Raw genomic sequence first — 18334 nt, 5'->3', positions numbered from 1 at the left:
TCCTGTGTCCTTGTGTGTACCACATTGAGCATGGAGAAAAGAAAGAAGACCAAAGAACTGTCTGAGGACTTGAGAAGCAAAATTGTGAGGAAGCATGAGCAATCTCAAGGCTCAAGTCCATCTCCAAAAACCTGAATGTTCCTGTGTCTACCGTTCGCAGTGTCATCAAGAAGTTTAAAGCCCATGGCACTATGGCTAACCTCCCTAGATGTGGACGGAAAAGAAAAATTGATGAGAAATTTCAACGCAAGATTGTGTGGATGGTGGATAAAGAACCTCGACTAACATCCAAACAAGTTCAAGCTGCCCTGCAGTCCGAGGGTACAACAGTGTCAACCCGTACTATCCGTCGGCGTCTGAATGAAAAGGGACTGTATGGTAGGATACCCAGGAAGACCCCACTTCTTACCCAGAGTATACACAAGGTAGCCTGAGAAGCTGGGGCCATTTTACATTTGTCAGCTGATTTTGGAAGAAAATGTGTATTCATTGAGCATTTTCTAGTGGTATACAGTATATAGGCGAATACTATGAAGTTTGTTAGGAAGCCGAGGAATAGCAGCCAGGGATAGTATCCACTCCCGACAGGTTCGATAGTTAATGGATTAATTTGCACCCTCTGGGAAGTTTGCGAAAGGTACCCCTTTTAATATGCTATATTAGAGAGGGATTTCGAATAGCTGAGCCCCAAGAGGTTTAGTACATCTGTCAGAAAAAAATCTGAACAACTTCAAATACTCTAAATTTATTTTTGTAAAATAAATATAAAGCTAACAAATACACCCCAGAAACATCAATCTCATTCCTATATTATCACCTTGATGTGAGAGCAAACAGTCTGCATGTAGCAACATAATCATATTAAATGAGCTTAGATCAGTACTTGGTAGTAATATATCTAGCAAAGTCTTACAATATTACCATCCAATGTTACATTCCTCTTTTTGTATCAGTGAACCATTTGTAAAAAAAAAAAAAAAATCTGAAAAATGTATACTTCAGTCACAATGACCAAGAATCGCCATAAATTCAGCATAGTTTTCAATTACGCATGACGCACCATGACATTTTAGTGCCCCTGGTATCCCGGCAACTGTGGTATTATAGAGGCCGTGTCCTGAAAAAAGTAGCTTAACAAAATACAAAGGCACTCTGCAGCATCGAGCCAGGCTGCTGTGAATAGAAGAATGAAGTGCCCGAAGCAGGAATGAAAAGCCCCTTTATGTTACCTTAACGCATAATGCGTTAGAGGAACAAGTGAGAATAATGAACAATCTGAAATCCTTGGCAGCTCTCAATGGTACTGTAGACAAACACACAGTTTACACTTATCTGAAGGCATGAGAAAGACCCTGATGAGGCAGAGCAGGGTATTAGTATGCCAAGCAGGAAGAGACTGTGGGACATGAATGTGAAGTCATAGGTTCAGGACAGATACTAATGTAGAAAATAAGTTCATAACAAACTTTGTGTTTCTTACACACATGGGGCCTGTGCACACGGAGTTAACGCGAGTGCATTTTAGCATAATACACGTGTATAGAATACACGTGTAAAAATAACACTCCCATTGACTTCACGTGTAAAAAATTTCATTGAAGTCAATGGGAGTGTTATTTTTACACGTGTATTATGCTAAAATGCGCTCGTGCTAACTCTGTGTGCACGGGCCCTTATAGTACCACAATTGATATGATTATCATGTATACCAATCATTTTGCTCAGTACAATCCTATGTGCAGAAAAGAACACAAGGACCTGTAGCTAGTGGCATTGAACACTGACTTGATAATGATGCCAGTGCCGTTTCTTAGATGAGAATAGTTTAGATAATGTTAAGTGCAAGTGCCATTAAAAGCAATGGATACATGCCCACAATTTCATAAGGTTTGGCTGATAGGTCCAATATCCCGAGTCTGTCATACTGTCCCCAGCTTTGACACCCCATTGGGTGAAAGTGACATGCTTTCCCCTAGGAAGGGTCTCCCTTCTCTCCCTCCCCCCTGACCTATGCACCTTGGCACTGTATACCCTCTCCCCTATCCCTTTATGTTTGTGCTGGTTATATTCCTTTTTATCCCGCTTACTTACAAGCTCTAGCATTTTGGATTACACTATTCTTTTCTTGTAATATCACATGTACAATTTACATTACTTAGTGTTTATACTAATGTCGTGTTACCATCTGTATCCTGTAAAAACAACAAAAGAGTGATATCGCTTGACCAACTATAAGGAAAATATGCAATTTTAAATGCAGAGTATGAACTGTGGGCTGCAAAGAAAAAAACACTCTGGACTGTTAAGAAGCTTGATACAATACAGAAAAATGGATACGAAAAATTCCAGCATGCCATATATATAAAATATAACTTTTACTTCATCAGATTAAAAAAACGTCCAAATAACAAGGATCCAAGACATGATAAAGTCAAATGTATAGCATATGTGTTTCTGGAAGCCACAATTAGTCCCTTACTCGTAGCTTCGAGTCCTAGCTACTATGAGTAAGGGACTAACTGTGGCTTCCCGAAATGCGTAAACTATACATTTGATTTTAACATGTCTTAGATCCTTGTCAATTTGATGGTTTATTTTAAATCTGATTAAGTAAAAGTTATATTTTATGTACATGGCATTCTGAAATTTTTTTAGCCATTTTTCTGCATCTGTATCCTGTACTTTTTGCTGTTATTCAATACTTTTGAAGCTAAAAACGATAAATACAAGTGTATGCTGCACTCTAGATAGTGTTGAACCCCTATAAACTCAAGAAAAGGAACTTCAGCACTTCAGAACAGTAGAGTAATTTAAAGGGATCATCCACATTCGATATACGAGTACAGAGGAGGTAACTTTTTTTATGCCAGTAAAAACAGCGCATATGATAGTTATTGGTAGGATTTGCTTTTACAGTTCATTTGCTGAGGACAAAGCTTTCTTCTTCACTCATCCATTCTGAGCAGATCACATGAGTATGAAAACAGACAAAAGGCTGCCCAAAAATATAAGCCCTAATATGCAATTGAATGCAATGTGTTTGGCTACAGAATGATCATTGAGAATTCCATGAGAATTCTGTGCTTGGCGTCTACTCTCAGGATCACACTGGAAACAATCCTGGAGACTGGAGTTGAAGAAGTACAAAGTATACGATGTTAGTATATTCACATGTAGCAAATTTGTTGCAAAAAAATTTCAGACTGTCCCATTTATCTAAATGGTGCTAAATTAACTCCTTAAACTACTTGAGGCTGAGAACACATATCGTGGAAAAGCTGCTTGTTTTAGGAACAGGTGGAAGTATAAGTGCTTCCTATATATTTCCCATTAATTTTGAAGCGTATTTTGGCTTTGGCTCAAAACAACACATCATATTCTTCAACTGTATATTGTATTTCCTGGACTGAGCGCTGTCCAGAGACCCAATCTCATTGCATCATAGTTACATGAGTCACTACCTAATAGGAGGACTTATAGCATCATACATATTGTGGCAGATGTGCTGCAGATTTATCAACTGAATTTGAAGGCAAAAAATCTGCAGAATATTACAATAGTGTAAAATTGGAGGAGATTCTAACAAATTCCATCCTCATGCTGCAAGAAAACTCAGCACAGAAATTGATACGTGAAGCAGATTTTCTATCTATCTATTTATCTATCTATCTATCTATCTTTATAGTGCACCAATTCTTTCTGCAAATTTTCACAGCAGATGCAAAGAATGAAAGACATAACAAAATTTGTAAGATATTTTACCACAAATTTGCTGCAAAATCCATACTGCATTGCAGTATATTGAAAAATGCATTCCCTTCTATTTCAGTCTGCCTAAGATATGGTCCCGCTTTAGGAGATAGTGATCTGAGGCTGCACTACCAGTCCTCTAATGCCTCAGTCACACTTGACAAAGGCATCTAAAGGGTTGATGTTAAATGCAAAATATTATATTAATATTGGAGTCCTCTCATGTTGTAGAGAGGCCATTGCCCCTGAGACTACAAGGCTTGGTACAAAGTTTATGAAACCTATGCAATGGGCCCATTGTGTTAAATTGGTCCTACTTCCAATATGATTATTTCCATAAATGACAGAAATCTAAAACAAGTCTGTGTAGCATGAACAGGCAGTGTACTAATCCCTTCCAACTGGCGACAGTTATCGATTTTCGTTTTTGACTCCCCACCTTCTAAACCCCATAACATTTTTTTTACTTTTCCCATCAACAGAGCTATATGAAAGCTTAATGTTTGCTGGACAAATTTTTCTTCATGATGGTACCATTTAATATTCTCTGCAATGTACTAGGAAGATGGAAAAAAAATCCAGAGTAGCCAGAGTTTGAACCCAGGACTCCAGTGCTGCAGTGCTAACCACTGGGCCACCATTAGTTGAACAGCTGCAAACAGTAATTTAAAAATAAAAAGAACAATTTTAATGTTGAGAACAGTCACATTTCACATACAACCTCTGTTTAATTCAGTATATCATGTGAAAAGATTACAGTTTTTTAACAATACAATAAATGGTCACATACACGCTTAAACATTGTGTGGAAATCCTTCCTAAAAGTGCGGAGGATATTATAACCGCAGGATGGAGTTCAACCAGGGGCGGACTGGCCATGTATATCACTGGGCTACCTGCCCCAAGGCCCATTACCCTGACTATTGCTGCAGAGTGCAATCCGGTAGCTTTATAACTACAGAGTGGAGGCCACTGGGCTGCATTGAGAATATGTGTTAGAGGAATCTCGCTGAAATTCATTGCACAAGGTTTGCCAAGTGATTTTGTTTAGGCTGCACACTTTGCAACCAAAACTGCTATTATACTCTTAAGACCCTAGAGCAGGGGTAGGGAACCTTCTGCTCTCCAGCTGCTGTGAAACTACAACTCCTATCATGCTCCATTCCCTTCCATCAGAGTTCCAAGAACAGCAGAGCAAGTATGCATGCTGGGAGTTGTAGTTTTGTAACAGCTGGAGAGCCAAGGTTCCATACCCCTGCCCTAGAGTATAACATGTTAAAACCCAGGGGAAGTGATCAAACATAATAAATAGTATTACTTGCCTCTCCTTTGCTGCAGTGCGGTTCTTATGGCTTCTTCAGGTCTTATCCAAATCCTGAGAGCCTCTAAATTGATGAGTCAGTGGACTTTGTTATTGGGGCTGCTACTGCACCTTCACCTACCCCGAGTTTAATGCCCCTTTCAGCTTCCCCCAGTTTAATGTCGACCTCCATCTGCCAACCAGTTTAGTGTTCCTCTTCATCTCCCCCAGTTTAATGCCACCTCTTCATCTGCCTCCAGTTTAATATCCTCCTTCATCTGCCTCCATTTTAATGCCCCCCTTCATCTGCCCCTAGTTTAATGTCCCTTCTTCATCTTCCCTCAGTTTAACATAATAAAAAACTGATACAGACTTCTCCTCACTCCCCTTCTGCTCTATGTCTCTTGTCACGGACTGTTCAGGGAGCTGCAGACGCAATGTGAGTGACCTCATCACGTCACGTCTACAGATCCCAGGGCAGGAGCACACAGCTCTCTGCCTTGTCATAGGTTTCAACTGTATACAGTTATGAGTGGTGCTGTCCTGGGCAGAAAGTCTGGTGCCTGGATCCGTTTGCCCCATGGTTAAAGTGGCCCAGGGCCTGACCCATGTGACGTCTGTGACATCACTACAGAGGCCAAAGACAACATGGAGTTGCATCGGATAGGTGAGTAACACTGGTTTGCTCACACAGGGCTCTGCAGACCATTTAGGTTCATACAGTGTGGAAACATTAAGGCCAGGGCTACATTACGACTATTTGCAGTGCTACTATTGAGTGACAGCTGCAGCCGCAGGGTATTCATTTAGACTTCATGTGTAGCTCTGAAATTAAAATCAATTTGTAGTGCTACAAAAAGTTACTTTGTAGCCCTGGTCCTAGTGACGTACAGGCTGCATCTCTGTCTGTAATCGTTCGTAATCTGTAAAGTTTCTAACACAGACATCTTTGGCTCCTTACTTTTCCAGGCACCCAATCCATATTTTCCTCACCTACATAAAATCCCTACCCTACAGCTACCCCCAGTTATAAAATATGTAATATAAAAATCCAGTGGAAAAGAAATGAACCCCTTGTGCGCACTCCTCATTAAAAGGGTTGTCCTGCTAATTTTTATTGATGACCTATACTTAGCATTGGTGATCAATAAAAAAATCAGTGAGGGTCCAATACCCAGGACCTCCACTAATCAGCTATTTGAAGGGACCACAGCGCTTGTGTAAGTGCTATAACCCCCTTCTCTATTTACATTGTAATGTTTATTTCACAACTGGCATGAGCTGTAACTACAGCCTCATCCTATTCACTTCTATTGGATGAGGCTGTATTTACATAGTACGACTACTATAAAACAGCAATGTACACCATGATGAGGTCACCAGGCTTACATGTGCATCGTGGCTCCTTGAAGCAGCTTATCAACAGTGACATCAGGTGTCTTCCACAGATATCGTATTGATAACCTGTCCTGAGGATTGATAATCAATAAAAATTAGCTGGTCAACCGCTTTAAAATAGCACCATCGTAATTAATAAATAGTGCCCCCTTTAATTAATTTACATTAATAAGGGCTCCTTATATAAATGATACATTTTTATATGACTAATAATGCCACTTATAATATGCTAATTATAATATAATATCCCGCTTTTAATATAAAACATCACATACAATACAAAATTCAACTGAGAAAAATGACAATTCAAATGGCCCACAAAGTGTGCAACAAAAAATAATAAAAGTTATACACACCTGCCTCCAATCCCTTGATGCATGGAACCGCAGCTTCTGCCACATCTTCTTACTTTTTGATATTACTTGTAAACTGCAAGCTACTACAGGCCTACTTACAAGGCGCCCAAATAAGATATCTGTGTCTCAGTACAATAGGCGCAATGCTGTGATGTCATGGCTCCCATCTGCACTGGGAAGCAGACTTCTGTCTGTAGTCTGAGGTCTATAGAAGAACCCATTCTGTCAGAAATATCCGTAATGGCAGACTGCATGGCAGGTGATGGAATTTATGTACATGTGGCAAGGGGACTGAACAAAATACCAGAATACAGTGACTAAGAGCTGGGAAGTGGAACCAATACTTTTCTCAATGTAGTGTATATGCAACTGTGTAAACAGCACGGATTCAATGTGAAATTAGCCTGCCCAAAAAACAACAAGCTGATGGATAAAGAGAATGGTGGGACAGCATGCAAAAGCGCTACAAATCAATGCAAACTTTATTTTTATTTCTAAATGCCTAAGTGGAATGCAACAGAAGCAAATCTAGTGGGGAGTGTGGCAGGGGAAGTGTCAGCAGCCAGACACCGCCGCGACCACACATAGATATTTCAACTGTATCGCCGTATCCAGGACAGTTTAATACATGGTAAAGCAGGTAGCTGTTTGCTTACTGCACTACCATTTAGTGCCCCAGCAACAGCTAAAGACAGGTAGATGCAATGACATCATCACATTGCTTCTCATGTTCGGAGAGGCTGATGTCTTGCAGTCTTGACGGTGTCTGAAGTGGCATGTGAAGAAGTAGTGGTGGCAAGTCCGTGCATCAGGTGATTGAAGGCAAGTGAGTTTTGTCTTTGGGGAGTTGGGGGGCAGCTGGGTGTCTTAATATTCAGGGGCAATAACAACATAAGGGGTATTATTAGTATAAGGAATCACTGAGGCAAGCAGTGGTAATACAAATAAGTCATTAGAGGATATTATTAATATAAGGGGCTATTGGGATGCAGTGTTTATGTAAGGGGAATTAACCTATGGGGTATTGGGCTATATTAATGTAAGGTGGGAATTATTGAGCAGCAGGATAATTACATAATGGGGCACAGGGGTATTATTAATTAAAAGGGCTATCCCAAATCATAACTTTTAATGCAGGTAGCAGGAGAGGGTTATAATGTATCCTCCACTCCTTACCTGCACTGGCTCAGCTGTCACCTTTGTATGTATACATAGCAGCTGCAGCAGTGTCATTTCAACAGGACCAGACACTGTATATTACTGTACTGATCACAATATAGTTGCATTAGTTTGATACTTCCATGTTCAATGTCAATGTATATAATTGATATGATGTTTTATTTTTTTATTTTGCTAGCAGTACCTGACCGTACTTTTTGTATTTTAGTATGTGCACATTGTATACACTACTCTCTCTACTGAAAATCCGGTCATGCAATTTTCTTTTAAATGCACATTCCGGTATACTTGTGTATTCTAAACACTGCATTCTCTAGGACACTATATCATATGCTTCTGAGCTTACTCCTGTAAACATACATTTATCATTCACCTCTGCCAGCTTTCAGCGTGGTCATAAAAATGAGCTAATCCAGCCAGTGAAAAAAATCTATAATATGAACTGGTTCACACAGTGCATTATGTGACATTCTAGTACATTCATTTACCTTTATATAAGCGCTCACTCCCGACTTATCAAGACACAGAAACAACTGTAACAGTTGAAACAGAGTTGAAGTTTTAGTGAAGGCTAGAGATGAGCAAATACTATTCGAAACGGCCGTTTCGAATAGCACGCACCCATAGGAATGAAAGGAAGCGGCCGGCACACAGACTTTGCCGGCCGCTTAACCCCCTGCGTAACAGCTGCGTCCATTCATTCCTATGGGTGCATGCTATTCGAAACAGCCATTTCGAATAGTGTTCGCTCATCTCTAGTTAAGACTCTTCCAAGGGTGTGGAGGCGCAAATGCTTAAACAGTTTCTTCAGTACACAATAACAAGGTACACCTGGTGACACAACAAAGTCCTGGAGTGCAGGGTAGTCTTGATGAAAGGTGTTCCTAGCCCTTAAAATTTCAGTGTTACAGCCCTAAGGTGCATCTGGGTTTCTATTTGGCTCATAGGAGGATGCCCGCCTCCATATTAGCACACAATATTCCCCACTCACGTTATGTGGTCCTGATAGCTCAGAGTTTGGGGTGCATTAATCAGGGTGGCTGGATGTTCCACAGGTCTGACCTTGGTCCCTGGATCCTGTGATACTTGTTATGGAGCACCTGTTCCAGAATGTTCTCTCTACAGTCTCATGCTGACAAAATGATGATGCCTGATTTCCTTCAGGGCATTGGCTAGGCAGATGGGACAGGATCTTTTGAATAGTTGGAGTATGTCAGCTCCCCAACTTTCCTGGTCTGTCTAGAACAGGGGTAGACAACCTTTTTTGTTCGGCGTGCAAATTTAAATTAAAAAACCACAGATGAGGTCCTTGGAGTGCCGAGCAATAATTGTAAGGCTGACGATCCCTACACTAAAGTCCTATAGCAGAAACTGTAACATAGGGGTACTGTCATACTGTGCTCCCAGCCACATGCATTTACCACTATTTGCCTGGATACATTTGTAGTTGTCCATTAGAAGCAATGTAAGTACATGTGTAACCCGCAATTAAAGGTACCGTATATACTCGAGTATAAGCCGACCCGAATATAAGCCGACCCCCCTAATTTTACCACAAAAAACTGGGAAAACTTATTGACTCGAGTATAAGCCTAGGGGGGAAATGCAGCAGCTACTGGAAAATTTCAAAAATTAAAATGGTCGGAGTTGTTGGGTGCAGTAAGTGCTGGGAAAGGGGAGGGGGTGTTTTGATTGTCTGTCTGCCCCTTCCCTGAGCTTGAGGACTGGGGTTTTTTCTTCCCCCCACTTGGAATTCAGTCTGGCTGAATATAGGGTATCTGCAGTGCTCCTATTAACACTTTCCCGATGGAACAGGAGCACTGCAGATCCCCTATATTCAGTAGACCGGGCACTTTCAGACACAGGGACACCTAATGTGTATGTGTCACAGTAATTTTCTACTTTTGTATGTACTCTAGGGAAAGGAGTGATTTACAACTTTTATGTTTTAATTTTTTTTAAATCTTCTTTTTTTTTCTTTTGCACTATTTTATGGGAGATTCTGTACATTAATATTGTGGCTGGTCATAGACCCCCCTCCTAAAAAAAAAAAAAAAAAAAAAAATTTTTTTTTTTTTTTTTTTTACTGACTCGAGTATAAGCCGAGGGGGGCTTTTTCAGCCCAAAAACTGGGCTGAAAAATTCGGCTTATACTCGAGCATATACGGTAAATGTATGTGACTGGTAGCAGAGTGAGGCAACACCTGTAGGGTGGTGACACACGATGTACCTGGATGCTGCATCCCTGGCCATCGGTACTTTCACTTTTCTGTAAGTGAAACATGGATTAATTTCAGCCACCTTTAATTCCTGGTGGTAACAGCAAAACCAGTCGGGAATTAATGAGAATCACAATTACCCCAAAGTGACAGCACTGGTGCCCAATAACTGAATTTTGTTATAGCTGCATCTGCATCACAGTGTCACTACCTGAAAAGAAACACCCTAAGGGCCAGTTCACACAGAGTTTAAGGGCGTGTATTATGGCACGTATACATGTGTCAGAATGTGCACGCTCAAAACAGATCCCATTCATTTCAATGGGTCGTTACGGGCGTATAACGCGCACAAAATTATGCGCGTTATACGCCCGTAACGACCCATTGAAATGAATGGGATCTGTTTTGAGCGCGCACATACTGACATGTGTATACGTGCCAGAATGCACGCCCGTAAACTCTGTGTGAACGGGCCCTTAGGGCCCATTCACACAGAGTAAACGCGCGTATATTTTGGCAAAATACATGTGTATTTTGCCAAGAATAAGACTCCCATTGACTTCAATGACATTTATTTACACGTGTAAAAAAAAACATGTGAAAATACACGTCAAAATACATGTGTAAAATGTCATTGAAGTCAATGGGAGTCTTATTTTTACACGTGTATTTTTTACACTTGTATTTTGCCAAGATACACGCGCGTGGCTGAAGCCCATGTTATGGAAATGCATGGGCCTCAGCCTTTGTGTCCTATACCTGTCTGAATTTGTGGCCCTGTCCATTCATTTTTAATGTATATGTCAGTGAAAACCACATCTGTACCATTTGTGTGCAGGAGGTCTAAGGCTGAGGCCCCACATTGCGGAAACACAGCTTTTTTTGTTTCAGATTTTGTTGCGGTTTTTTGATTCAAAGCCAAGAGTGGCTACAAATGGAAATGTATAGAAAGCTCTTATACTTCTAACTTCTGTTCAATCCACTCTTGGCTTTGGCTCAAAAAACTGCAACAAAATCTGCAACAAAAAAAGCTGCATTTCCGCAATGTGTGGTCTCAACTTAAGACTTAAGCCCCACGTTGCAGAAATACAGCATTTTTGTTGTAGATATTGCTACGTTTCTCTGAGCCAAAGCAAGCAGTAGATTGAGCAGAAGGGAGACATATAAGAAGCTTCCTAGATATTTCCAATTCCTTTAGTAGCCATTCTTAGCTTTGACTCAAAAAACAAAGCAAAATATGCAACAAAAACGCTGCATTTCCGCAATGTTCAGTCTTAGGCCTCCTGCACACAAATAGTACGGATGTGGTTTTTACTGACATATACATTAAAAATGAATTGACAGGGCCGCAAATGCAGAGAGATATAGGACAGCTATAGGACAGATATAGGACCTGCTCCATAATTTGCAGCTCTTCAATTTGGCCTGGACACACAACCGCAAAAACAATGCCATCTATATGTACGGGTTCACTGAAATATAATAACTAATAATTTTATCCACAATTACAGATAAAAAGTCTGGTCATGTGCATTACAATTTAGTAACTCCATGTGCCTCATATTAATAGCAGTTAACCCCATCACGTCCCTCACATTAACCCCTGTGTGCCTCATATAAGGGTTAATGATATGTGGGACATATGGAGGTAATAATGAGGTATCTTCATTAATAGGGTCCTTTATTATTGCCTCCCTATGTATGTATGTCTCACATATTAGTATCCCATATATGAGGCACGCAGGGGTTAATGTGAGGGACATGATGGGGTTAATTGCCATTAATATGAGGCACATGGAGTTACTAAAACTAAATTAATAACCCCAAATGTCTGACATTACTAGAAATAGTAACACCAGCAGGTACCTGTGTTTTTATTTCACTTTGCTCTCCTCTCCTCGTCCTTGTGCTGCCCAGTGTTTCCTGTCTGTCTAGCAAGGTAAAGGAGAGCATCCTATATCATTGCTGTAGTAGAGCTCTGAAGGGACGCTCCCTCTCCTCTTAACCCCTTAAGGACCAGGCCATTTTTTGGTTTCGCATTTTCGTTTTTCCCTCCTCACATTTCAAGAGCCATAACTTTTTCATTTTTCAGTTCACAGAGTCACATGATGGCTTATTGTTTGCGGGACAAATTGTACTTTGTAATGGCACCATTCAATATGCTGTGCAATGTACTGGGAAGCTGGAAAAAAAATCAGAATGAGGTGCAATTGGAGAAAAAATGAATTTGCGCCATTTTCTTATGGGTTTAATTTTTACAGCGTTCACTGTTTGGTACAAATGACATGTTACCTGTGTTCTACGTGTCAGTACGAACGCGGTGATACCAAATTTATATAGTATTTGAAATGTTTTGATACTTTTAAAAAAAATGATAAACTTTGCAAAATAGAAAAAAAAAATTGTGTCATCATGTTCTAACACCTGTAACTTTTTCATATTTCCATGTATGGAGCTGGTTGTGGTGTCTTTTTATGCGGGACAAGATGACGTTTCTATTGATACCATTTGGGGAAAGATCTGATGGTTTGATCACTTTTTATTCAATTTTTTATAGGAGGCAAAGTGTTGAAAAAAACGCTTTTTGGCTGTTTTTATTTTTTTTGCCGCTACGCCGTTCACAGTACGGGATAAATGTTTTAATATTCTAATAGTTCAGGCATTTTGGAGCGCAGGGATACCTAATATGTTTATGTTTAATGTTCTTTAATTACTTTTATAGCTAATCTAGGGAAAGGGGGGTGATTTGAACTTTTATATTTTTTTTATTTTTTTAATACTTTTAAAAACTTTTTTTTTTCTTCTGTTACATTTATGATCAGACCCCTTAGGTACCTTGAAACCTAGGGGGTCTGATCGCTCATACTATTCACTGCAATACTACAGTATTGCAGTGAATAGGAAAATCGCAGCACTTCTATTAGACGATGCCTCTGGCATCGTCTAATAGATCTAGTGCAGAGACAAGCCTGGAAGCCTTCAATAGGCTTCCGGCTGTCATAGCAACCGATCACCGCCCTCTTGTGACGTTCAGGAGGGCGGCGATCGGCAAAACATGGCGGCGCCCATGCCGCCGGCGCCGTTTACACACTGCGGTCACGTTTGACCGCAGTGTGTAAAGGGTTAACAGCAGCGATCGGCTCGGGCACCGACCGCTGCTGTTATTGGCAGGTCCTGGCTGTATGATACAGCCGGCATCTGCCCTGTATGGAGCGAGCTCAGCGTGTGAGCTCGCTCCATACATCCCCATGCGACCCATGACGTACAGTTACGTCAAGGGTCGCTAAGGGGTTAATATATATATAGGTCCTGTGCTGGCTGCCGTTCCAGCAAGATATGCCACATGTGCCAAGAGTGGCACGCATGTCAGGGGATGCCGACCCCTGGTCTACAACTTCAGACATCCGGATTAAGCTTTCTGTTTACTTCACAATTCCACCATCTCCTCACTAACACCACAATCTCCTCATCTCCTCACACACTCACAGGAAGTTCCTGCAGGGGTGTTACTATGGGAAGCAGTGATCAGCTGAATCCTCCCCTTTACCCAGGTGATGTCCTCCGATTGGACATTTGGTTACTATTCAATCCTATGGGAGGTGTGATACATGTGTGAGACACACTAGGTGGCGCTGTATAGTGAGACTCAGGATCCCCTTCTATGTCACACAGGCTACAAAGCAATAGGAAATAGTGCAACCCAATTATACCAGAGATCCCCCTCAGCCCAGCCACAACCAGCTCTGATATGCCCCATGATGTCTGCACAGTAGCGTAAGTAGGAATGGCTGGGCCCCAAGGCAAACATTTGACATGGGGCACCTCTGACCCCCTCTATGGGAGAGGTATGAAATCTGCTGCCATAACAGTTATCCCCCATGAGCAAAGGGATCGAGCAACTGAGTTCCAACTAGCTGATTTGCATACCGCCCAACCGCGGGACACTCACGCTTTCCTACCCCTGTCCCGCCGTCCCGCACAGCTCCCTACTTGTCCTGCTATGTCCCTTTAATAATTTACTAATCAATCATTCCTCCGATCACCGCCTGCTCTTATAACAGATAAGAGGCTGCGGTGATCGGAGAAATGCTTTACTATGGTTCAAGGACCTTGTGTGACATCACACGGTCATGTGACTAGGTGGGCGTGTCAGTGTCCTGTGCAGTGAAGAGAAGAAGAGATCTGTGTAAGGTACTGAGAAGGGAGGGGGAAGGGGGGATCTGGGTTGCAGGATGGAGAGAGAGAGTGTGGGTGTGTGGGTGTGTGTGTGTCTGTCTGTGTGTGTGTGTGTGTGTGTGTTTGTGATTATACTGGGGGCAGAGATGGAGGAGGGGACATGAAATGGAGCAGATAAAGGGGGCACTTAAACTGGGGGACAACTGGAGAGGGCATTAAACCGTGGGAGTAGCTGGAGGGGGACCTGTCTGCCTCTAGTTGCCCCCAGTTTAATGTCACCCTCCAGCTACCTCTACAGTTTAATGTCTGCTTCTAGTTGCCCACTGTTTAATGTCCCACTTCATCTGCCATTTATTTATTGCCCCCTCCAACTACCCCCATTACTAATGTCCCCCTCCAGCTGATCCAGTTTCATGTTTAAACTGGGGCACCAGGAGAGGACTTACTACTGTGGGGCAGTTGGAAGGGAACATTATAATGTGGGGACATACAATGTACGGGTGACTGTAGGAGGATTATACTGTGTTGGGGGACATGGAAAATGAAAGAGAATGGTCGGAGTCAACATAAAAGTGGGCAGGGCTAATTTTGTCCCTCTTTCTGTTGTTCAAAAGTTGGAAGGTATGCATTTGTTGTCAGGGGAGTGCCAGGAGGACCCCATATATATTAGTTGATCAGCGAAACCTGTTGAAATCGGAGGTTTAATCAACATACATTTAATGTGTATGACCAGCTTTATCCTTTATCAGATGTATTACTAAACAAGCAGTGGCCCACTACTCCATCCTTTGACATATTTTTGACAGCAGCAGTTATGGGTGCTGCAGCAGTGTCTCATAGATTTGAAAGGGATGCAACACAGCACCCAGAATTTAAACAACAACCTTCATGTCCCCAGCAGATCTAAATTTGATGGACTATCTTAATGATGTCATCAATTTTTAAAAGTTGGATAACCCTTATAAAGGCATATAACAGTTACTTGGTGTTGATGCTCCTCAGGATTGATCACAAATAAGCAGCCGTGACCCCTGCTGATCAGCTGTTTGATTGTGTCAGCACTGTGATTCCTTCAGTGTTTACATCCCACATAATGACCATCTGATGTAATTACATCCTATTCACACCTATAGGACTAGACTATGTGATGTAAATACTAAAGGTGTCATGGGGCAGTCCCTTCAAACAGCTAGTTAGCTGTTGTTCTGGGTGTTGGACACCCACTGATCTCTTATTGATGACTTATCCTGTGGATTAACAGCAGTTAACTGGAACACCGCAACACCTCTTTAGAGGGGTTAACACTGAGGGGTCCATGATACCTCGACCACTATCTCCCTTGTAAAGATAATACATTATCGGCAACAGGGATTGGCACTCATCTTTATTGCCAGTAGAGTTCAGTACAGTGACCTCCATAGGCATCAGTGAAGAGTGCCAATTTCTGCTGCCAGAGGTGCATTATCATTACAAGGGGACAATGGTTGGGGAATTGACCTTTACAAGACTGCTGTCATGATGCTGTGGGACCCCAGCCATTTCCAGTTGGATGCGGGCCCCCTACTCCTCTGGGCCAAGTTCTGAATATTACGACCCTGGGTCCTTCTAATACTGCCAAAACAACGCTGACAAATCTAGGGTGCCAGATCACCGCTGAAAGGGTCCTGTGATATCAGGCACCAAGATAATAGCAGTAGATCCTTTAAGTTGGAAACTGGGGACTCTATGCATCATACTGGCTTTTTGAGCACAGTTCACATATGCTCAGTCAGATTGAGAGCTGGGGAATTTTTCCTGCACCGACAAAGGAATTTTGTTGCAAGCCACCAACTATTGCTTACCTGCTGTAAATGGTTCATAAATATACCCCAATATCTTCTGCTCAGTATTTTTGTATTTAGATCATTAATAGTTATGAATACCAATATAGATTATAATACATATAATGATGCATGTTACACTGATATCGGTCATCATGTTGTATTATAAAATAAAAATGATTGAATATACCGTTTTTTATCATTTTCTGTGTTCAAGATTTATACAAAGCTTATACAGGACAAAGTTGCAAAATATAGTTTTATCCTGTAAGTGATGTCACTTATTTCTCTTACATGGCTAACAACCATACATCCATTGTAAAGAATGGGAGTTCAATAGTCACCTGAAACCTGTAGCAATGACAGCCTGTTGCCTGACTGTCATAGTGCAGCCCTTAATCTTATGTTTTTAGACAATCCTTAGCCAATGGCAATTTTTTTAAAAACATTTTCAGTTATGGTATACCCAGTCTGCTTTTAATATCATAGCTGCCCTATGTCTAGAAGTTCAGTTTTCACACATCACAGTATCTCCCTATCCAGACCATGTGACATAAGGATATGTTATACCCACAATTATCACAAGGCTGCTTGTATTTCATGCTAAGTGGATGTTGTACAGTATTATGAGCTGTTGGTAACCTTATGGATTTGACATTTTTTATCATCATTTTCACTTCCTAGCACCTGCTATACAAACTCTGATTTCAGCAACATCTGATCATATGAAACCTTCATATCCAGCAGAGCCCAGGCAGCACTAGATAAGCATATACTTACTAATATTAATACATTGCATGATCACAGAACAAGTCATTTTAAGCCACATTTCCATTTTAGTGATGGATATATTTGATAATGATGTACTCACCATTACAGGCGGACTGGTTGTTACCTAGGTAGGGATAATGTTCTTGGCAATCCCATTGCTCTATTCCTTTGGTGTGATGTAAACTAGTGAATAAAAATAATGTCCAGAAAACAGTTAATATAAGGAACATAATCTCCTCTTCTTGTGGTTTCTGTCCATAAGCTACATGTCACTTGTCTTTCATCCTTTGCAGCTCTGTGTCTGAGGGGCACGCAGTCTCCTGGACATAACCTTTCAGACCCAACATCATTTTTTGTGGCAATCCCAGATCTTTGTCCTCCTTCTTTTTTCCTTACTCCGACAATACCGTGACCTCTCTCAGTACACAACTATTCTAATTAGTTACGTGTCTTGATTTTTTTTTTTCGAAGCAAAGTATGAAATGCCAGGCACCCTAGTGACAAATATAGCACTTTCAGCGAATGCTTCTGGGGAGATTTTCTTCAACAGTGTCAGAGCAAATTGCTTTGTGATAACCTTCTCATGGTGGTGAATACTATGCCAGGGTCTGTCTTCCCCAAATACTGCCTCCTTTAAAATGCTTTCTTGCCACACCTCCCAGCTCCTTAGTGCCAGCGGAGTGGAGCCTGTCTTGGGTCCTTTCCCTGCTAGGAATGAGAGAATGCAGACTGAGAACAAACACACAAGCACTTGTAATTCTTTTCATTCACGGTGGATGGTGTGTACAGACAGTTTTATGTGTTTTTATACTCTTTAATGAGTCTGATGCTAGAAATCAAGGACATTTTTGGTTCATAAAATGTTTGAAATCCACTTTAATGTTTCCTGATAAAGAAATGTGAACTGTGAAAGCGACAGGTGACCTCTTGCAAAACAAAGCTGTCTGACTTGTCCTGTACTGGAAGAATTATAAGAGACCTATTCTTTACTCATGCAACCCAGACGTCGGGAACTTCAGATGAGTATCGACAGAGCGTGATATAGCAAATTTAGGTAACCAAAAAAAATAAAATTATACCATTGAGAGTGAGAAGCACCAGGGAAGCAACAAAAAACTTTTAAATATAGAATTTTCATACCGATGACCTATGCACAAGATAGTTCATCGATATGTGATCCATGTAGGTCCACTGATGTCAGGGACCCGGTCATAGCTACAGTAGAAAGAGTCCTGGCAGGCACCAGAAAGTTAAAGGGGTTGTCCCATCACAAGGATCCTATCTATACTGCTTGTTAATGTGAATGTAAGACTTTTCCTAAAAACACTGCTTCAGCAAAACTGCTTTGTTTGTCCACTATCTTAC

General features: G+C 41.2%; 1 protein-coding gene across 1 annotated transcript in view; it reads right to left on the bottom strand.

The window, feature by feature from the left end:
* Window positions 1-17637, bottom strand: part of EGF (epidermal growth factor) — a 104045-nt gene extending 86408 nt beyond the window's left edge. The window contains exon 1 of the mRNA XM_075286825.1: window positions 17070-17637. Coding sequence (XP_075142926.1) covers window positions 17070-17199 — 130 coding nt within the window. The 5' untranslated portion in view covers window positions 17200-17637. The remainder of the gene's footprint in view (window positions 1-17069) is intronic.
* Window positions 17638-18334: the final 697 nt, after the last annotated feature.

The sequence above is a fragment of the Leptodactylus fuscus genome, chromosome 1, assembly GCF_031893055.1.
Source record: "Leptodactylus fuscus isolate aLepFus1 chromosome 1, aLepFus1.hap2, whole genome shotgun sequence".
NCBI lineage: Eukaryota > Metazoa > Chordata > Amphibia > Anura > Leptodactylidae > Leptodactylus > Leptodactylus fuscus.
This window is presented reverse-complemented; position numbering and strand designations above follow the sequence as displayed.